The sequence below is a fragment of the Anolis carolinensis genome, chromosome 2, assembly GCF_035594765.1.
Source record: "Anolis carolinensis isolate JA03-04 chromosome 2, rAnoCar3.1.pri, whole genome shotgun sequence".
Taxonomy (NCBI): Eukaryota; Metazoa; Chordata; class Lepidosauria; order Squamata; family Dactyloidae; genus Anolis; species Anolis carolinensis.
Window position 1 is genome coordinate 116688450 of NC_085842.1, and position 23893 is coordinate 116712342.

Consider the following 23893-nt stretch of genomic DNA (forward strand, 5'->3'; position numbering starts at 1 on the left):
ATTTCCATAATTGAGCCCAGGTCTCCTAGTGCCCTGGTCCAATGCTCAATCAACTATCCACTTCATCACACTGGCAAACTCATCTGTTTTAGGATGCTTTCAGTACAGTTCGGGGATGGAGCCTGCTGGATCCTATCAAATGACACACAGCTACTTCCGGTGGAACTCCATCCCCAAACTGTGCTGAAAGTGTCTTATGATGCAGCAATGACAACAATGTGGGGGGAAGCCGGGCAGCAACACTTTCCCCATGTGATGGGGAAGGCGACACTGTGGGAGGTGTAAGGTGTGGGGCGATGGATTTCCCCACTGCCCCACAGATTAGCTGCGATGCCTGGTGAATCCCTCCACTGTTGCCCGCATTAGGGCACCTAATGTGATGAGGTCCATAATCATGCTGGTTCTTCAGTTATCATATAGATTAGAGGTTCTCAAACTAAGGCCCGTGGGCCGGATGCAGCCCTCCAAGGTCATTTACCTGACCCCCCACCCTCAGTTTTAGACTTACACTCGCCCAGAGTCTGAAATGACTTGAAGGCACACAACAACAACAACAACAACAACAATCCTAATTAACTTGACTATCTCATTGGCCAGAAGCAGGCCCACACTTCCCAATGAAATCCTGATACATTTATGTTGGTTAAAATTGTTCTTATTTTTAAATATTGTATTATTTCGTTGTTGTTGTTGTTGTTGTTGTTGTTGTTGTTGCACTACAAATAAGACATGTGCAGTCTGTATATGAATTTGTTCGTATTTTTTCAAATGATAATTCGACCCCTCAACAGTCTGAAGGATTGTGGACCAGCCCTCTGCTTAAAAAGTTTGAGGACCCCTGATATAGATGTTTGATTTTAGCTACACTCATAGCGAATACACTCTTGTCTTCTATGTGTTACACGAAACAGAGCTACATAAGCTTTGGAGTGTGCGTGGTATGAACAGATGGTCCTTACATGTGATATTGAGGACCTTTTATCAAAACATGTAGATTACTTTAGATGTAACAGCTTCCATTTTTTAACAACAGGGCCTCAAATTGGCCTTAAACAGACAAATACTTTAGTGATGTGACCTCACATCACAGGCGAAACAGGAAACCAAGGGATTAAAAGTCTCCTTCAGTCACAGAAAGGAATACAGGTATATATAACTCTCTCCTGTAATTGACATGAAAAAAGAAGTTCCCAGGGAGGCTCCACAATTCAGGGCTCGATGATATGCAGCAGTTTCAAGCTTGGCATATCAAGTTAAGAGGATCAGGCATCAAATGCTGTATAGGACCTTTCAACCCATAGGTCTAAGTCCAAACCATTTTTCTTCATTATTACATACTAGCTTGAGGACCCAGCGATGCCCAGGTTATTTGAAAAAGGCATTATTTATATTTGAATGTTAGGTATTCTCAGTTTGTAGTGGGTGAACTACAATTCCCAGAATCGTGGGTTAATCCTCCCCAAACCCTGCCAGTATTCAAAGTTGGCCATTTTGGATCTGTGCAGCAAGTGTGGTCCAAATCTGTCGTTGGCTGGTCATCGCCTGGCTGCAGTGCTCTCTGGATGGGGGTGAACTACTACAACTCCCAGATTTCCTGGGCAATTGTCCAGAAACATCTGTCAGTATCCACAGCAGGCAATGTTGAGTCTGTGTGCTAAGTTTGGTCCAGATCCGTCGTTGGGTTCAGAGCTCTTTGGATGCAGGTGAACTACAAATCCCAAAATCAAGGCCCATTCCCACAAACCCCTGAAGTATGTTCAGTTGATCATGAGCCTTCTCTGTGTGAAGTTTGGCCCCAGTCCATTGTCGGTGGGGGTCACTGTTTCTCTGGATGCAGGTGAACTATAACTCCCTTTTCCCCAAACTTGACCAATTCTGTTGGTTATGGGGGCTCTGTGTGCGAAGTTTGGTCCTGGTCCATCATCAGTGGGGGTTCGAAGTGCTCATTCATTGCAGGTAAACTATGAATCCCAGTACCTACTACTCCCAAATCCAGGCCAATTCCCCCCAAAACTGACCAGTATTCAAAGCTGGGCATATCGGGTATGCATGGCAAGTTTGGTCCAGACCCATCATTGTTTGGGCTCATAGGGTGTAGGTGAACTACAACTCCTCTAAATTCTCCAGTAAGAGTCAGAGTGCTCTGACTTGATGCAGGGTGAATTACAACTCCCACTATGTGGAGTCAATCCCCCAAACTCCTCCAGTAAGTGTAGTTGCTGCTCAGTTCTGCTGTGTTTGTTATGCAGACAGATTTGAAAAGGAAGGGCAGTAGGCGGGGTCATGCAAATTCCACACCAATGGAGAACCTTGGGATGCCTGCTTGTGGTGGCGGAAAATGCAAAATCTAGGATGAAATGGGCCCCACACGAAAGCCTTCACTTGGGTGAGGGGCAGAATGGTGTTTGTGGAGGACACGGGCAGGGTTTGGGCTGCATGTTTGTGGCACTCACTATAACCTGCAAAGTCAGGTGAGGGAGTGACTTGGTGGCTCCACAGCACTGGAAACTATAGCCTGTTTGTGGAGGCCGGAGGCTGTCTGTGTGAGCGGATACTCATACCACATACACACATACAGATTTTTCACTTTTATTATGGATATAGATATAGATATATATAAATTATTCATATCCATTCTATAATATAAGAGCTCTAGGTAGCTTAAAAATCAATTTAAACCATTTAAAAGGTAAGAAATAAAATTCTAAATATTTGAAAATATCATTGAAATGTCATAATTTTAAATGTGAATAATTTAGAAGTTAAAAAATAGTCTGTATCCAGACAGATTTGGGTAAAATCAATCAGGCTCTATAGACTTTAATAAAAATACATGGTTTAACTTGGCATCTGACTGAAATCAATGTTGGTGTCAACCGGGCCACAGGGAAGAATATCTCACAAATGAGAGGCTACAATTGAGAAACCCCTCTCTCACATTCCCACCCAGCATTCTGCTCTCTTTGGTGGGAAGCAGAAGAAAGCCCTGCTCCAATAAAACTCAGACTATGGGCAGATATAAGTAGGCAAAGGCCCTCCTTCAAATAGGCAGGGGGGGGGGGTGGCTTTCAAATGTGACTACCAGCATTTTACATTCCTTTAAAAATAATGTGATATGGTTTGTATATGCTGTTCCAGACAGCAATTTGGTGCTGTATTTTGCATCAGCTACAGCTTTCCAATTGTTTTATGGGCAGTCCCATGCAGAGAAGACTGCAATAGTTTTATGATGAGGTTACCAGTGCATGAACCACTGTGGGCAAGTTATCCCTGTTTTTAGTTGCAAGTAAACCTATTTTTAGCAAAGAGAAAGAAATTAAATGTTACAATCTAGGCCTATTTTTTATGGTGTCAGTCAAATCTGCCAAATGGAGCAGCAGCCAAGCCATCACAATTGTATTTCTAACTCCACTTTCATGGCAAAAGCACTTTGCTTTTCCAGTGGCAACACCTATAATATATTACCTCGCATAGCACAAAATGAACTAATAGGAAAGTCTGTTCCATGAAAACTATTCTTCCATCTCAAATAAGCTTGGAGAGAATTTTAAGCTCAAAGTTTATGATGATATATTAATCCAGAAATTTACTATACTCATGGTGGCTCTGAAATTAAAGTATATACATTATAGATAAAAAATACAATACATGTAACTTTAAAATACACATTACATGCAATAAAATGCAATTAAACAATATAATTAAAACCATCAGAAAGATCTTGTACATGAAAGGAACATTTACCACTCAAGACTGAAAACCAAGCGGGGCCTAGAAAAAAATCCTACCTGCAAGTCGAAGAACTTGCTGTACCGTCGATAGATAGCCTCTGTAGAGCCATTGGACCAGGTAACCTTGATAATGTATACCTACAAGAGAAGAAAGATACTTTAGACAAGTTGGATCGCATCAAATTGTACCTATAACATGCTCCCAAAGTCCAAGTTGTTTGTTGTGTGCCTTCAATTCATTTCCAACTTTATGCCATTGTGTCATGGGTTTTACTGGGCATCATTTGTTCAGAAGCAGTTTGCCATTATCATTCCTTTAGGCTGAGAGAATGTGAGCTCACACAATGGGTTTCCATGGCCATGTGCAGATTTGAACCCTGGTCTCCCAGAGTTGTAGTCCAACATCCAGACCACTATTCCACTACTCCAAAATGATTTACTTGCTAAAAATGATGAGTATATTATCCCGAAAGAGTATATTATCCCGCAAGATGTCATAGTGTGAAGGCAGGTCATACTCATCTCCTGTTGCCCCAGCTACATGATTATGACATATGTTATATGTCATACGTGATGATATAATCAAAGGACAATACATCTTGGCCTCAATCTGTATGGGATCTTTTTATAACAGTATCCTGTAGTCAAGGTGCCCCAAATAGTCGCATCTGTGATATATAATAAACACCTTCTTCCTGCTCGTTTAAAAAAATCTTTACTTATATTCAAAGGGGATCTCAATACATGAAATAATGTTACAGTTAACAAAATCAGATGAATAAAAACACAAAAGATGGAAAATACATCCCATATAATTTTTTTGCTGTGTAAGATGTAGGCAGAGATCTATAGTCAAACATGTTATAGATGTTAAAACTGATTGCCATTGATTCAACAAAGTTGGATAATCTAATTCTCTATTCCATTCTATCTGTAAACCTTGCATGTTATATTAATTTATAGATAACAGAATTTTATATAAACACACATGCATACACACAAACATATAAAGATACTTGGGGTTAATTAAGGACTCTAATATTAAGGGAACCTTGGAAGCTGCAGAGCCAAATTTGTGTAATAGATCTTTCAATAGTAGATATTGCCATTTAGCTGATAGAAGAAGCTTAAACTGCTCTTGCAAAATTGTAAAAGTTAAAAACTTATCATCAACAGATTCATGAAAATAATTCCATTGTCAGTCCACATCTTCCATAAAAATTATTCCTTACCAATTTTAATAAAATCTGGATACCTCATAAAGTCAATTCGACATGAGCAAATGGGGTCCCACATTTCTCTTCTCCTTCCTTGAAGACCCCCCCCCCTTATGATATGCCCCCTTGTCACCACATTAACTTCCATCCTAAAGCTAAAATTAAAGCCACTGCTAGGAAATGATGATACAGTAGAGTCTCACTTATCCAACACTCGCTTATCCAATGTTCTGGATTATCCAACACATTTTTGTAGTCAATGTGTTCAATATATCGTAAGATTTTGGTGCTAAATTCATAAATACAGTAATTACTACATAGCATTACTACGCATTGAACTACTTTTTCTGCCAAATTTGTTGTATAACATGATGTTCTGGTGCTTAATTTGTAAAATCATAACCTAATTTGATGTTTAATAGGCTTTTTCTTAATCTCTCCTTATTATCCAACATATTCGCTTATCCAACGTTCTGTCGGCCCGTTTATGTTGGATAAGTGAGACTCTACTGTATTTTTAAAAGACTAATTTTAAATAGTTTGGGGAGATGTTGTTTTTGAGACAGTATTTATAACTAGCATTTTATTGCCTATAGCATTTATATGCCAGCATTAGATCCAAGCCATGGGAAAAGACACAGAACATTTCAATTTGATGACATTTGAATTTGGCTTCTTCTCCCTTCCTGAGTATAGGTTCAGCACTGTCACAGTATGATCCCAAGGGACTGGGAAAAATAATGACACGAAGTAGGCTCCACCATTCTGTACTGGAAAGAAAGGGGTTAAAAATAACATCAGGAGCATGTCCCTTGGGGAAGTTTGTTCCCACCCACTTGGACAATCTGCTGGTCTGGGAAAATTAGCAAATATTTAGACATCAGAGGCTGTTAGTATTGGCAGTTGGCCATGCCCTGCATTGGTCATATCTCCTCCTGAAGTTTTTCTGTCTGCTTCTCTGGGGTTTGCTCACCTCTCAGGAAATATTGTGTGCATATTATCTAAGATTTCTGTTATAACTTAATGATTGCAATTTAGAGATGGGCAAGTTTATCACACAGTATCGTGAATCTACATCTTTGAGCAATGAAATAGGTTAATTTAAACAAGAGAGCACTGCAGACTTTTAAGTCTTTAAAATCTATTCCAAAGATAGAAGCAGAACATAAGAAGAAAAATAACAGAGTCTCCTGCAAGATGGAAACTGGACAGCTCATCCACAAAATATTACACAGGACCATTTCTTATTCTACCTTATTTTTATTCTACTTTTCTTCCTGAGTATTCACAACTACAGAGTCTTTCTCTCCTAATTTCTAATTCATATGCATAAACACCCCGCACTCATTCAAATAGGCATTACCCTTTCTAATCTTAAATTGATATCTTGATGTACACATATATACAGATATTAGCTGGCCATCCTTGATTATTTACTAATATTCTAACGCGCATGTATCAATCTTTCCCATCTAGAATACTTCTTTCTACACTTTATCAAAACAGAATAATTGTTGTATAAGAGCAAGATTGATATAACAGCCGGTTTGTACACAGACACTATACATTGCCACAACTTGGTATTCAAGTCCTTTGTGGGGTTTGCAAGTCCATTGTGGAACAGCTTTTATGGATACAGCTCAGGAAAGTCAAAAACAAGGGCAGAGACCATATAGAGAACCAATGAGGCTGGGCCAGTCTTATTTCCTGAATCACAAACCCTTAGTGGCAAGAGTTCTCCTCCAAGTCACCAGTGTGTGCCAACTGCAGTCTTTACTGATCCAGTCTCTCTGTACGGCTGACATCACTGAAACTCAAGGCATCATAAGGACCATGAACTCCAAGATCACTTATATGTTCCTCCCAGTCCCAATAAAATATAGTATGCACAAGGAGCTTGATGCTCTTCCATTCTTGTATTTACCACCTGGCCCCCGACCCCTCAGACCTTTGGAAACAATTCTAGGGGCAATCACATTTGCAGAAGGACTAGAACCTAATTCAACACCAGGCCAAATAAACACTAGTTCAAGTAGATCATTACAGTTGGAAAGTATAAAATTGCCTCACTTGGGTGCTCTAGTTGCATTATGAAGATAGTTCAAGTCCTTTGGTTTGGCTAGCCTTTTGCTACTTCCCCCATTAGGCCTTGCACCTTTCTCCTGATAAAAGTGTGCCTAGATCTTAGATATTATTATGGAACAGTAGGCTTTTGTTGGTTAAAAGAATTGATAAAATTAGAGAATCACCCTGTTCTCAACTTAGAGGGCCACAATGTAAGATTTGGATGGCATGCCGAATGGTACTAAAAGGATGAGCTAAACTAAGATTTCAATAATCATATATTAAGACTGAATCTGCTTGCAATCTGGAAGAATATAAAGAAATATAAAACCCCACTATGATTACACCTATTAGATCATAGAATCATAGAATCATAGAGTTGGAAGAGACCTCATGGACCATCCAGTCCAACCCCCTGCAAGAAGCAGGAAAATCTTTATTCAAAGCACCCCCAACAGATGGCCATCCAGCCTCTGCTTAAAAGCCTCCAAAGAAGGAGCCTCCACCCAGAGCCGGTCCAACAATGAGGCGAATTAAATGGTCGCTTCAGGCGCAAAACATACGGGGGTGCAGGCGAGACTGCTTTTTCTGTTGATTTGTTGTAAAACATGATGTTTTGGTGCTTAATTTGTAAAATCTTAATGTAATTTGATGTTTAATAGGCTTTTCCTTAATCCCTCCTTATTATCCAACATTTTTGCTTATCCAACGCTTTTATTTTTCAGTGATTGGGGTTTTTTTTTGGGGGGGGGGGGCAAAATTCTGTTTGCCTACACTTGAAAAATACCTAGGGCCGGCTTTGCCTCTACCACTGTCCGGGGGAGAGAGTTCCACTGCCGAACAGCTCTCACAGTGAGGAAGATGTGGTCCTAAGGCCCAAAAGGCAGAAAAGATCTAGGCATCAATGATTGGTTTTGGTTTAATCACTAATGTGATAGATTAATAAAATATGCTAAAGTAGGGTTTAAGGAAAAGAAATCTAAACTAGAGGGCATTTTCGATATGGGAAATAAAGGGTTAATCTCCAGATTACTGGTGTAAAAATACATTCTAGAGTATAATTTATAAGACAATAGAATAAAGCAGGGGTCCCCAAACTTTTGAAGCCGAGGGCCGGTCCACAATCCTTCAGACTGTTGAGGGGCCGAATTATCATTTGGGAAAAAAAATTCAAACAAATTCCTATGCATACTACACATGTCTTCTTTGTAGTGCAACAACAACAACAACGAAAGAACAACACAATATTTAAAAATGAAAACAATTTTAATCAACATAAACCTATTAGGATTTCAATGGAAAGTGTGGGCCTGCTACTGGCCAATGAGATAGTCAAGTTAATTAGGATTGTTGTTGTTGTTGTTGTTGTTGTTGTTGTTGTTGTGTGCCTTCAAGTCATGTCAGACCTTGGCCGAGCCTAAGTCTAAAATTAATTATTTATTTACTGCATTTATTTACTACATTTATATCCCACCCTTCTCACCCTGAAGGGGACTCAGAGCAGCTGTAGGTACATACAATATATTATATTATTAGCATAACACAATATTAGGATTATATATTACTATATTGAACTATACCACTATACTTTAATATTATATGTAATATATAACATATAATTAATATTATTATATGGCATTACTATTAGTATTATATTGTACTAGCTGTGCCCGGCCACGCGTTGCTGTGGCTTTTTTTTAGTGGTGTTGGTTAATCTACATTGGGTTTTATTTTTGTTGTGACCGTCAACAAAAATTATACAGTATTATTTATTCATTTATTATATTAAAGACATATGATAGGATATTACGCTATAACATATAATAGTATACGACTATCTCACAATATTAGTGTATATATATATATATATATATATATAATTATATTGTATTGTTATTAGTATTATACTGTAGTGTATTATAATATTATTAGTAGTATTATATGTATATACAATGTATTGTATTATTATATATATTAATATATTGCAAATTGGCCCCAGAGTACGGAATGGCCTTGTAGTTTCAAAGCCTGGATGGTTCCGTGTGTTAGAGGGGGGGAATGCTTTGTTGGGAGGTGCTAGGTGGTCCTGATTGTTTCCTGGATGGAATTCCAGTGTTTTCAGAGTGTTGCTCTTTATTTACTGTCCTGAGATGAGAGAGTGATGAGTACGGAATGGCCTTGTACCTTCAAAGCCTGGCTGCTTCCATGCCTGGGGGGGAGAATCGTTTGGTGGGAGGTGTTAGCTGGCCGTGATTGTTTCTTGGATGGAATTTGTGTGTTTTCAGACTGTTGTTGTTTATTTACTGTGCTGAGATGAGAGAGTGATGAGTATGGAATGGCCTTGTACCTTCAAAGCCTGGCTGCTTCCATGCCTGGGGGGGGGGAGAATCGTTTGGTGGGAGGTGTTAGCTGGGTGTGATTGTTTCTTGGATGGAATTTATGTGTTTTCAGACTGTTGTTTATTTACTGTGCTGAGATGAGAGAGTGATGAGTACGGAATGGCCTTGTACCTTCAAAGCCTGGCTGCTTCCATGCCTGGGGGGGGGGGAGAATCGTTTGGTGGGAGGTGTTAGCTGGGTGTGATTGTTTCTTGGATGGAATTTGTGTGTTTTCAGACTGTTGTTGTTTATTTACTGTGCTGAGATGAGAGAGTGATGAGTACGGAATGGCCTTGTACCTTCAAAGCCTGGCTGCTTCCATGCCTGGGGGGGGGGGAGAATCGTTTGGTGGGAGGTGTTAGCTGGGTGTGATTGTTTCTTGGATGGAATTTGTGTGTTTTCAGACTGTTGTTGTTTATTTACTGTGCTGAGATGAGAGAGTGATGAGTACGGAATGGCCTTGTAGGTTCAAAGCGTGGGTGGTTTCCTGTGTGAAGGGGGGAATCCTTTGGTGGGAAGTGTTAGATGGCCCTGGTTGTTTCCTGGATGGAATAGCTGTGTTTTTAGAGTGTTGATCTTTATTTACTGTCCTGAGATGATATTGTTGTGTATTATTGTACCACAGTAATTATTTCATATTACAGTAGAATCTCACTTATCCAACATTCGTTTATGTAATGTTCTGGATTATGCAATGGAGTCTGCCTTTTAATAGTCAATGTTTTTGGAGTGAGTGTTTTTAATGTATTGTGATATTTTGGTGGTAAATTTGTAAATACAGTAATTACTACATAGCATTACTGCGCATGGAACCACTTTTTGTGTCAAATTTGTTGTATAACATGATGTTTTGGTGTTTAATTTGTATAATGATTACCTAATTCGATTACCTAATTGGTTTTCCTGAATCCCTTCTTATTATCCAACATATTTACTTATGCAACGTTCTGCCAGCTTGTTTATGTTGGATAAGTGAGATTCTAGTGTATATTTATAATGTGATATTATTTGTTTAGAAGTGGATTATATGAGGCGCCTTCTGTTATAATAATTATTATTATTATAGTCTTGAATGATTATCATTGTGATAAAAATAATAACTTACTATTTATTATTAGTTATTATATTGTTGAATGATTATCAATGTTATAATAATAATTATTAATTTGTGAATGATTATCACTATAATAATAATAATAATTTTCTATTATTACGATTTGTTAATACATTGTTGAATGATTGTCAGTGTTATAATAATAAGAACTGACTATTATTATGAATTATTATGTTCTCGAATGATTATCAGTATTATTATAATAATAAATTAGTATTATTATTGGTGATTATTACATTCTTAACTGATGACCAGTTATTATTATATTAATAATTATTACAGGGAAGGGAAAGGTGAGGGCGATAGGGTTTGAGAGGGGAAAAAGGGGGCTTCTGAGGCATTGGAGGGGTTCTAATTTGTAGGTGAGAACAACAACAACAACAATAACAACAACAGAAAAGGGGGAAGCTCAGCCTGGGCCAACTGGGGCCTTTCCTTGACTTGTTTTGGGCGCCAACTTCCACCCTTCCTGGCCTGAGGCTCTTGACTTTTCCCCCCGTCAGCCGTTTAACCGGGTGAGGGGGAAAAGGAAGGGTCCTGAGGCCGGGAAGGGCGGGGGTTGGCGCCCCAAACAACTCGAGGGGAGGTCCAGGCCTGCTCGAGGGCCATGCCCCCCTCTTCCCCCCTCACCTTGAAGAGCTTGAAGACCTCCGAGAAGAACCAAGAAGGGAGGAGGAGAGAGGGTGAGACGGGGGCTCCGCCGGGCCTTCCTCGCGCTGAGGGGAGGGGAGAGGGGCGGGAGGAGGGGGCCTGAACGACGACCGGGGCCCTCCATGGGCCCTGAGGGGGGGGAGATTGAGGGGGAGAGGGCAGAGAGCGACGTGAGGCCCGCACCTCCCAGCGCGGCCTCCTCCATCCCGCGCCCACCAAGGAATCTGCCTTCCTGCCTTCCTTCCTTCAGCTCTGAGGCGAGGTGTGTGTGCGCGCGTGGGAAGGGATGAGGGGGTGCGCGCAGGCGCACATCGCCTGTTGCAGTTTTTGGCCGTTTGTGCCCTGTGATTGTGTTTGTCATATAAATGTGTTGTATCTTACTGGAGCCGTGGATGATGGGTTGTGTGGTCAAATTTGGAGGTTGGGGGACCTGTAGATTTGCTGTTTTGTGCATCGCCGTGATGCCATCAGTCTTTTATATATATAGATAACATAATATTATTATCAATATCATATGTACATACAATATATTATATTATTAGCATAGCACAATATTAGCATTATATATTACTATATTGAACTATACCACTATACCATTATATAATATGTAATATACAACATATAATTAATATTATTATATGGTATTACTATTAGTATTATATTGTATAACATAATATTATTATCAATATTATATGTATATACAATATATTATATTATTAAAACTGATATAAAAATATTATATTATAAAACTGAGGGCGGGGGCCAGGTAAATGACCTTGGAGGGCCGCATCCGGCCCCCGGGCCTTAGTTTGGGGACCCCTGGAATAAAGCCTGCCATGATCTCTTGGGTCAGAGACTTAGGGGAAAACACAGAATTAGAGAAATCACTGGAAAAAGGATTTAAATTCTCAATAGCAGGATCCATTAGAGAGAACTTATACAAGGTATTTTATAGAAGCTATATAACCCCAGAGTTACTAGCTAAAATGGACAAAATCCACAGAGGGGATTGCTGGAGATGTAAAAAACAGAAGGGTACTTTTTCCTATGTCTGGTGGTCATGTCTGATAGTATCAACATTTTGGAAAGGTGTAGTTATGGAAACAAATTTCATGCTCAACAATAAGGTCAAAAAAAGCCTAGCAATGTGCCTTTTGGATCTTTTTACAGAGGGTATAAATCAGGAATATAAAGAAATATGCCAATACAGCTTTATCGCAGCAATAATTGTTATAGCTAAATCATGGAAGGAAGAAAGAGAACCACTCAAGAGTGATTGGAGAAAAAAATTAATAGATTATACACAAATGGCCAAGCTATCTAATAAACTTTGAGGTAAAAATAATGTTGAGGTTGCAGATAAATGGCAGCTGGCCTTCGTATATCTTGGAAAGAAGGCAAAAGTTGACTTTAAGGACATTGCAAGGGGAACTGTTTAAGGAACTTATATGCATAGCAGTTATAGGGTATAGGTATCATAGTGAGTAGGGGTGGGAGTCCAAGGTAGTGCATTCACAGGTGTGGGGATGGAGGAACTGAATGTTTACTGTGTTTGTTACTGTCTCTGTATGTTGTGTGCTCTGTTTGTAAATGTATATCATTGTTTTTTCTCTCTTTTTAAAAACTAATTTTTAAAGATGTGCCTGGATACGAATGTGCATACATATTTTACATTTTGCAAGTGGTTATTCTCAATTCTAGACAAAGGGACTACTTTCTAACAGTTCTTTCTGCTGCTGCAACTTCACATTTGATACCTCTCCTGCTATAATCAGGTCTCTCCCCTACAATGTTCTCTTCTCCTGTTCTCTAGTCGTTCTATGCAACATTTCAAACATTCTCTCTTTACCCACTGCAAACATATGACAAATATTGCTAATTCCATGCTAATCTGTAACTTGGTAGCAACTATGTTTATATATACAGTAGAGTCTCACTTATCCAAGCTAAACAGGCCGGCAGAAGCTTGGATAAGCGAATATCTTGGATAATAAGGAGGGATTAAGGAAAAGCCTATTAAACATCAAGTTAGGCTATGATTTTACAAATTAAGCACCAAAACATCATGTTATACAACAAATTTGACATAAAAAGTAGTTCAATACGCAGTAATGTTATGTTGTAATTCCTGTATTTACGAATTTAGCACCAAAATATCACGATATATTGAACACATTGACTACAAAAATAGCTTGGATAATCCAGAAACTTGGATAAGCGAGGCTTGGATAAGTGAGACTCTACTGTACATACACAAATGCATGTCCATATAGAAACACTGAACAAAGGGAATGCATGAAACCCCCAAGTGAAAGGAAATGAACCTTCAAGAACAATTGGAGCTTTGCCTCTGGATCAACTTGCACCTGAGCAAAGTGCCTGTTTATAGAACTGAGATAGTGAGTTGTAATAATAATTTTCACCAAGGGGAAAAAAAAATTCTCTTCCTGTTTTTTAATAATCTGCATTAAACTGTCTTCTTGTTTTCCTTAGGTTTTGTTTAGCTTCTCTGTTAACCGCTGCACCCTGCCCCATAAATAGTTTCCAAATGTCTCTCGAGAATATATGCTCACAATGAAGACAGCATAAAGAATGAAAAGCAACAACAAAGAGATACAGGCTTTTTCAGCCTCAGTGAAAGTCTAATTCTCCTCACATACACAAATCCCGCTCCCTTCCTCTGTCTCTCTTTCTAGGCTGGCTGCCAGAAGTGATCCATTACTGAAATGCTATAGAATGCGTAGCAAGCCAGAACTTCTGGGGGCCAAAGACCAAAATGATGTCATGCTGGCTGCTTTGCGGCAAGCCCTTTTGGTGAACCAAGTGCATCTTGGGAGTCCTCTAAAGGAAATAGAACACTTTATTAGTCAGAGATGGCCTCTGCATTCTTGATCATGCTGCAGAAGAGGACTGTATGTCTGAGTTTCAAATTTGGGAGAGGGGGAGGATTAAGGAAAAAAAAACTCGGGGGAGCGAGGGTGTCTAAGAATTTCTGTAGTACTGTAGTGATTACGAAGACTCATGCATAATGAAAGCTCACATCGATTTGCTTATAATTTTGATATTTCACACACATGATGGGGTACTAGAACCCAATGAGACATCCTACCATCTGTTCAAATTAATATGCATTGACAAGCAATGCATGACAACTGCACATACAGCATTACAAATTGTATTACCATACATACAAAGGATGGCTCTCCAGCCTATAAAAATCAGAGATTCAAATCCCTAAGCTAAGACATTTGTGACATTATGCAAAGGAAAGGTAGCACCATGACCAATTCTTTCATACTTTTGGACAGAGATGATAGAACAGCATCTGCCACCACACTTGGAGCAAGAGGATTGGTTAGGTGGTGAAGGGCAGGCCGCAAAGTATTAAAAGGCAGCTCTGTCTTCTAACACCTTACCACTATCCCTTCACCCTTGGCATCTGCTGTTTGAAGGGTAGAATTAACGTGCTTCCAGTATGTTTCTGGTTTAAATTAAAGATGCCCAGTCCCCTTTCTTATTTGTCCTCTGTCCAGCTAAGATGTTTTTAACACCATTGCCATTGGGAGGATGGTGATGGAGAGCTGGAGAAAGACAAACCTTTGGTGTTTCATTGTAGAATTTAGAAAAAAAAATGCAACAAAACTTTAACAGAGAATGAAATGCCAATTCACCGTAGCCCAGTGGTTCTCAACCTGGGGTCCCCAGGTGTTTTTGGCCTTCAACTCCCAGAAATCCTAACAGATGGTAAACTGGCTGGGACTTCTGGGACTTGTAGGCCAAAAACATCTGGGGACCCCAGGTTGAGAACCACTGTTGTAGCCATATGTACCTTCTTATAAAAAGCAAGATAAACAGCAACTGCATTTGGATTCCTTTACTGAGTGTGTGTGAACAATAAAACCAATAGACAAGGGAGAGCAAATAAGTCTCACCAGCATGTTAAAACAGCACAGATGTGTAAGTCTGGCTACCTAAATGGAAATTATTAGAAAAGTAGAGGTTGATGAAAAGGGAAAGAATAATCCCTGGATGCTTTGAAGTGGTCTCTAAAAGATTTCAATTGTTATTGTTATGTAATATCTCTTTGGCTTGGCTGTTTCATTTCCCACATGAGTATCTTTAGTTCTGAATAAAAAGTCTGTTGAAGCTGTTCTTCTTTCTTTGGGTTTCAGGAACTTATACTTATTATTTCCATGTTATTTCTCCCTTTGATGCCAAAGTTTCTGCTAAACATAATGCTCAGGAACACATCTACTTCATTAATTGAGGAGCGACCATTAATTAAGGTAGATCTGTTGGAAGGGTCCTTATTTGTCTCCCACCAGAAGGTAGAGAACATGGGAAAAGATATTTTCTGCTGTGGCAACTTATCTGTGGAATGCCCTCCCCAGGGATGCCCAACTGGTACTGATACTAGTTCCATTTTGGCACCAGTTTAAAACATGTATCTTTGTTTTTAATTAATGTTTTCAAACTATTGTGTTCAATATTTAAAATTTTGAACTACTTTAAACTATTTAGATTGATTACATCACCCTCAAACCCCATGACACAAGGTAAGGATACAAGTATTCTCAACAATTACTGTTCTAACCTTCTCTAATCTAGATAAATGGAAAAATTCAGAAAATATTAAATCTACCTTCCAAAGACATCTCAAAATAATGAAAAAATAAATAAAATGAAGAGCACTGAACTTGGCAGATAATGTCCATGATCCAAAGAACTGTGCTACTAATTCTGCTTGTATAAGTTAGGTAAAAGTAAAGGTTTTTCCCCAACATTAAGTTGTCGTGTCAGACTCTGGGGGTTGGTGTTCATCTCCATTTCTAAGCTGAAGAGCCGGCGTTGTCCATATACACCTCCAAGGTCATGTGGCCAGGATGACTGAGTGAAGTGCTGCTACCTTCCCGCCAGAGCGGTACCTATTGATCTACTCACATTTGCATGTTTTCAAACTGTTAGGTTGGCAGAAGCTGGGACTAACAGTGGGAACTCACCCTGGTCCCTGGATTTGAACCGCTGACCTTTTGGTCAGCAAGTTCTGCAGCTCAGCAGTTTAACTTATGTGTATAAGTTACCTTTACACTTATATTTCTTTTTCTTAATACAGAATCCAGCCTTTTCACACTGCAGAACCAGTGACTTCTTAAAATGGAAGAAAGCTCTAAAGGCATTTTGTTATATGGAACTGTTATTTTAAAGATTCATATGGCACATTATAGCCCTTGGGCATGCCTAAAGTAGCTGTCTGGATCCCAGCCACCCACTGTTCACAGACAAATTGTTTTAACTAGATTCCAGACTGGTATTGTAATTATTCATGTTATGAATTATTTCAGGAAATGCAGCAAGCTTTTAGCCGAAATTCCCCCTCCATATATTTTTCAATGCTTAAAGCAATGAGACAGACCTATAAAAACTGATGTATGATATTATCATGGTTTCTGTAATAATAGACTATGGCAGGCAGACAAAAACTGCATCTTAACAATTACACCTACAGCTTCAGTAACACTGGATCCAGATTTTATTCATGAAAACAATTGTGCACAATTTATAATGCAGCAAAGAGCAAGATTAAAAGTACTACTTCCACTGAGAGCAGAATATTTAAAACATGAGCAGTGCCAGTGCAGTATGGAATGAGCCTTCTAATGGATGTCAGTTGTGGAAAGCATGTGAAAAGGAAATAGGGGAAGACTGAGTACAAGAGATCTTAGAGGTAGTAATTTAGAGGTGGGCATTATGGTCAGAAATAGAATGTACACTGCAAAAGCTTATGAAATAAAAAGAAAACTCCTCCCCTAGCACCTAAAGGTAGGCAAAAAACCAAAATAAATTCTATTTTTTTTTCTTTCCCACTTTTTTATTACAACAAAGTTCTGATGATCCTATAACTCTGATATAAACTCCACTGGTCTTGAAAACTAAATTCAGAAGTCATGATCATTGTGGACAGGTCATGAGAATACAAGGGTAGTAAAATGTAATTTTGGGACCATCTCCAGGTAATATCTTTACTTCTGTTCCAAAAAATCTCCTAGCTGGAACAGAACAGCTGTGGATGACTGTTCATCTCTGTAAAATAGGAGATGCTGTCAACTTATGATTTATTTAAATCAGCAATCACATATTTTTTTAAAAAACTTTGCACATTTGACTACAAAAGAATAAAAAACTAACAAGAAAAGCATGGACATTTCGCCAACTTTTATTCTGAGTTGTCTTTGACACATAAGGTTAATCTCCTAATTGAATACAACTTCACTGTATATGGAAATGGAAAATATCAATTGGGATGATGACTGTGGTTGGATCATTTTTCCTTTCAGAGCCCAGCTTGTGTAACCTCATTGCTATAGGACTATTCCCTCACAATCTTCTATATCCCTTTAAAAATGCAATAGACACCGAAAAGGGGGGGAGGGGGAGCATAAGAAAAAAACTGCGAAAAGTGACAAGCTGCAAGAAAATGGAAATCGTATTTGTTCAACTGTAACAGAGCTGTCAAAAAAGTGCCATTCATGCACCTCAAAAAGGGAGGGGAAAGTAGTAAGTCACAAGCAAGAACAGAATCATCTGTTCTCAAGAACAAAGGATACTTCCAGCAGCAATTTACAGTTAAGCAGGAGGGGAACTCCTCAAGGAAACAGTTCAAGAGATACATATAGCACCAAATGTTTTTAAACAAAGGAATCCACCCTCCTAAGATTTTTAAGAGATATAGTTAAACAAGCACAGACAAGCAGCAAGACTGGAGGGTTTGACATGAACTGGGGTTATATTTTTGAACACTGTGAAGCTAGAGCTGTGCTGACATTTGTTCATGACCACAGAATTCATTCACCATCTAGGACAGTTTCACACTATGCAGTTTTAAGATGATTATATGATTCCCCTTTAACTGCCATGACTGTCTCCTATGAAATCCTGCTGTTTGTAGGCTACTCAGAAGCACTAGTGTGCTCTGGCTGAGAATTCAAAGTGTGTGTGTGTGTGCCTTCATATTGCCTCTCAACTTACGGCAATCTTATGAATTTCATAGTGTTTTCCTAGGTAAGGAATACTCAGTGGTGGTTTTGCAGGTTCCTTTCTCTGAAATATAGCCTACAGCACCTGGGATTCATTGGCAGTCTTATTCACAATCCTGCTCAGCTTCCAAAATTAAGACAAGATCTGATGCCTTTAGGTATTTAGGTACTTGTGCGCCATCAATCCACTTCTGACTTATTGTGATTCTAAAGCAAACCTATCATTGGGTTTTCTTAGCAAGATTTGATCAGAGGTCTGCCTTTGTCTCACTTCAAGGCTAGAACAAGTGGCTTGCCCAAGGTCATTCAGGGAATTTCCATTGCCAAGCAAGGATCTAAATCCTGGTCTCCAGAATCTAGCTGAATACTCAAAACACTGCACCATGCTGGACCTCTGAGAATTCAAAGTACCTCCTGAAAATGCAAGTGGAATCATAGTGCTCTTATGGGCGGTTCAGCAGGTAGGCAAAGTATGTGGTTGCTGAAGGCGCCGTCCTCTAGAGAGCACAGTTGAGGCACCTCCAGGAAGTAGAAGAGGGCTCAGCTCTCTCTCTGCCACAAGGAGGAGGGAGAGGAGGAGGGAAAGAGCGACGGGGATCGTTCCAGGGCCTGCAAGCAGGGTCTGCCTGGCTTCCTGCAGTCGCAGGGCAGCCTAGCCAGGAGTGGCTGCAACAGGAGTTGCAGAGCGGCGAGCCCTCGTTCCTTCAGTTCAAGGTACTGTAGAGCCCTCCTCACAGCAACTTTTTTTCCTCCTGCCTCGCCCTGGCCGCTCTAGCTCCACTCAGCGCCTTCCCAGGTTCCCACAAAACTCCCACTGGCTCCCACAAAACCTCCTAAACCTTGCTCTATGCATTACAAAAAATTAAAACCAGGACAGTAAATAAAGAATAACAATTTGAAAACAGGTGAATTGCAGACAGGAAACAATCAGGGCCAGCTAACTCCTCCCAACAAAGTATTCCACCAGGCAGGAATCAGCCAGGGTTCAAAGCTACAAGACAAGTCCACAAGAGTCCCATACAACCGATTCCACTATCACACAGAATAAAAACGTTATTCCTAATATTTAGGTGCTTCATTTCCTAGTATTAGGTTAGATTAGGTCATTGTGCCTTCAAGCCATCCCAAACTTATAGCAATCTAATCACAGGGGTTCCTTGGCAAGACCTGTTCAAAGAGAGGATGCTGCTGCTTTCCTCTGAGGCTGAGAGAGTGTGACTTACCCAAGGTCACCTAAGGGGCTTCCATAGCACAGCAAAGAATTTGAACCCAGGTTTCAAGCGCCATTGTTCAATGCTCAAACCACTACACTGCTGTCTTTGGCTTGACAATGGCCCCTTCTACACTGCCATATAAAATCCAGATCATCTGCTTTGAACTGGATTATATGGCAGTGTAGACTCATACAATCCAGTTCAAAGCAGATATTTATTTATTTATTTATTTGCAGCAGTTATATTCCGCCCTTCTCACCCCGAAGGGGACTCAGGGCGGATCACATTACACATATAGGCAAACATTCAATGCCTTTTAACATAGAACAAAGACAAGACAAACATAGGCTCCGAGCGGGCCTCGAACTCATGACCTCCTGGTCAGAGTGATTCATTGCAGTTAATTGCAGCTGGCTTGCTCTCCCACCTGCGCCACAGCCTGGGCCTATGTGGATTATCTGCTTTGATAATCTTAAATGAGAGTGTAGAAGGCCTCTTCCACGCGGCTGTATGAAATCTACATTGAACTGGATTATATGGCAGTGTGGACTCAGATAATCCAGTTCAAATCTTATATGGGAGTGTAGAAAGCCTCTTCAACACGGCTGTATAAAATTCACATTGAACTGAATTATATGGCAGTGTGGACTCGGATTATCCAGTTCAAAGATGATATTATGGATTATCTGCCTTGATATTCTGGGTTATACAGCTGGGTACAACCAGTAGGCAAGGATTAAAATCACCGCATTGCAGCCAAGGCTAGCAGTGCATGGGTCACTTAAAACCAACAGACAGGTTTGTAGAAAGACTTATCATTAAACATACCTGATCATTAAACAACATGACTTCTCTCTTTGTACAGACACAGTATCTGCAAAAACCAGTTTATCCATCCCTTTGACATAGAGCTCTGCCTCTTCTTTCTCTCTCTCTCTCTCTCTCTTTGGAGACATCTACACTGTAGGATTAATGCAGTTTGACCCCATTTTAACTGCCGTGGCTCAATGCTATGGAATCAAGGGAGCTATAGTTTGATGAGATCCCAGCACTCTTTGGCAGAAAATAACAACAACAACAACAACAACAACAACAACAATAAAGTGTTGTCAAAGGCTTTCATGGCCAGAATCACTGGGTTGCTGTAAGTTTTCCGAGCTGTTTGGCCATGTTACAGAAGCATTCTCTCCTGACATTTTGCCCACATTTATGGCAGGCATCCTCAGAGGTTGAGGTCTGTTGGAGACTGGGGAAGAACCTACAGCCTGAAAAACCTACAGCAATCCAAAAAATATACTGTTTATCAAAATGTTAACCCCCCCCCCCAAAAAAAACTGTTTCTTTGTATTGACTCTTGTTTTCTAAAGTTTTAATTTGTATTTATTTTACTCTTGGTAACTGATGGTTATATATACATCTTAGGACCTAAGTACCCTAAAAGTACCATCTCCCATCTGATTTTGGAAGCTAAGCAGAGTCAGCCATAGTTAGTACAGTAGAGTCTCGCTTATCCAACCTTCACTTATCCAATGTTCTGGATTATCCAATGCAGTCGGCCTCCCGTCCGGATCCACAGCTATTTCTTTAGGCAGCAAGGACTGAGGTTTTTACGGATTTAACTTCTGACAATGTTCTTACTGCAAGTTTATTTTATGCAATTCTATCTTTATTTGCAGTCAATTTGTTAGTAGCCAATGTTTTTGTAGTCAATGTTTTCAATACATTGCAATGTTTGGTGCTAAATTCATAAATATACTAATTCCTACATAACATTACCATGTATTGAACTGCATTTTCTGTCGATTTGTTGTAAAGCATGATGTTTTGGTGCTTAATTTGTAAAATAATAATGTAATTTGATGTTGAATAGGCTTTTCTTTAATCCTGCCTTATTATCTAACATTTTTGCTTATCCAATGATTTTATTTTTCAGTTATTGGGGTTTTGTTTTTTTTGGGTGGGGGGGGGGCAAAATTCTGTTCGCTTACACTTGAAAATTACCTAGGGCTGGCCCTGCTTATGTAGTCAAATAAGGCTGTTTTTATCACCACCAGATGAAAGTGTATATGAAACCAACTCTATTACAGAAAGCCCCGTCTAAAACCTACACAACCACATTTCCAGTCATCAATGCCTGAAGTTCAAACTGGAAGGAGGTCTTGAAGGAGCACCTCAGGATTTTATCAAGGGCATTTATTTTTCAAATTTTTTTGTCAATGACTTAGATGATGAAGTGGCTGGAATCTCTACCAAAATTCCAGATGATGCAAATGGGAAGAAATGACTAACACATTAAAATACAGGAACAGAATTCAAAAGGATCTTTATAAACTAGAAAATTGGGCACCAATGAATAAAATGGAATGCAAAATTTTACATGAACAAAATCAAATGCACTGATGTATGATGGAGGAGATATATATAGCTAAACAGTCCTAAATAGCTAAATATATATAGCACCCGTCCTAGCCAATACACTCAACAGGTAAGGATTATGGGAATTGCAGCACAAGAATATCTGATGGGCCACATGTTTGTCATCCTCTATTAAACTGAATCTGTCACATTGTGCTCCACCATCCTCTGCCTACTATTTTGAGATATGTTCTTGGTTGAAGCAATACAACAGGCACAATCTTATGAAAAAAGGAAAGTTTCGTTGGTCTCTCACTTCTGAAAATAAAATATTTTAATTACTGACATTCCTTAACCATCAGGTTTGCTAGCCAAGAACCCATTTCTTATATAATCACCTATCAAAAGGTAACTGTTCTTCTCCAACTATAGCAATCTGGTAAAGGGCTCCCAGCACCATCACAAGGCAAGCACTGTCTAGCTGATTCCCATTGATAAGTCTTAACTAAAGTAGAATGTCTGGATTACATTAAATCCCATAGATGCAGTGGATCTATTCCAGCTTTTGTTTTCAAATCCAACTAAGTAACCAAATCACATTGTGCTGCTTCCTTCATGAAAGCTGTTGAGCTCAACATTGAATTCAAGGCCTTTTATTAACCTCCTCACTTTTCCTTTTCCATATATTGCTGAGCTATTTTTAGACATCTAAAAAATTAATGTGATGTAAGCAACTGAAATGCACATGATAATCCAGTTAAGAAACAATTAAACTGTGGTCTGTCTCAATACTATTTGTGTATCACACTATGCATTATGAGGGCAACATCATCCTCATCTTATAGGACATCATTTATTTATTATGGCTGGCATTCTGTATTGCAGTTAGAGATTTGTAATGTAGCCTGCTCTGTATTAAATCAGACACTTTGCCATGATCATAAATGTCCCCCAAGCCCATCTTTACAGGCAGTGGGTGCACTTGTCATGAATACTTCTTATACAAAGATTAAAACATCCTGCTCAGACTGAACAATATATTCCATTTCTGACACCAAAATGTGAAAAACCTTTCAATAACTTCAAAGCATAGGTTCTTTTTATTGCAATTTCAGTATGAGATGTATATCAGAACTTTTACAGAACAACAAAGAATGACATTTGACATAAAGACATACAGATTAGAATCATAGAATTATAGAGTTGAAAGAGACCTCATGGGCCATCCAGTCCAACCCCCTGCAAGCAGCAGGAAAATCTCATTCAAAGCACCCCTGACAGACAGCCATCCAGCCTCTGCTTAAAAGCCTCCAAAGAAGGAGCCTCCACCACAGTCCAGGGCAGAGAGTTCCACTGCCAAACAGCTTTTACAGTGAAGAAGGTCTTCCTAATGTTGATGTGGAATCTCCTTTCCTGTAGTCTGAAGCCATTGTTCCGTGTCCTAATCTCCAGGGCGGCAGAAAACAAGCTTGCTCCCTCCTCCCTATGACTTCCCCTCACGTATTTGTACATGGCTATCATGTCTCCTCTCAGCCTTCTCTTCAGGCTAAACAGGCCCAGCTCTTTAAGCTGCTCCTCATAGAGCTTATTCTCCAGACCCTTGACCATTTTAGTCGCCGTCCTCTGGACGCTTTCCAGCTTATCAACATCTCCCTTCAATTGCAGGCCAAAATCCCATTGGCTTTTTTTGCCACCGCATCACATTGTAGGCTCATGTTTAACTTGTTGTCCATGAGGACTCCAAGATCTTTTTCACATGTACCGCTGTTGAGCCAGGCGTCCCCCATTCTGTAGCTTTGCATTTCATTTTTTCTGCCTAAGTGAAGTATCTTGCATTTGTCCCTGTTGAACTTCATTTTGTTAGTTTCGGCCCATCTCTCTAATCTGTTAAGATCATTTTGAATTCTACTCCTGTCTTCTGGAGTGTTAGCTATCCTAGTTTGGTGTCGTCTGCAAACTTGATGATCGTGCCTTCTAACCCTTCATCTTAGTCATTAATAAAGATGTTGAACAGAACCGGGCCCAGGACGGAACCCTGCGGCACTCCACTCGTGACTTCTTTCCAAGATGAAGACGACGCATTGGTGAGCACCCTCTGGGTTCATTTGCTTAACCAATTACAGATCCACCTAACT

At 39.6% G+C, this 23893-nt stretch overlaps 1 protein-coding gene across 4 annotated transcripts in view; it reads right to left on the minus strand.

Annotated features, from left to right (window-relative positions):
* sh3pxd2b (SH3 and PX domains 2B) overlaps positions 1–23893 on the minus strand; it is a 159330-nt gene that overhangs the window by 117195 nt on the left and 18242 nt on the right. For all 4 annotated transcript variants that reach the window (XM_062970430.1, XM_062970431.1, XM_062970432.1 and 1 more), the window contains exon 2: positions 3789–3869. In XM_062970430.1, coding sequence (XP_062826500.1) covers positions 3789–3869 — 81 coding nt within the window. The remainder of the gene's footprint in view (positions 1–3788; positions 3870–23893) is intronic.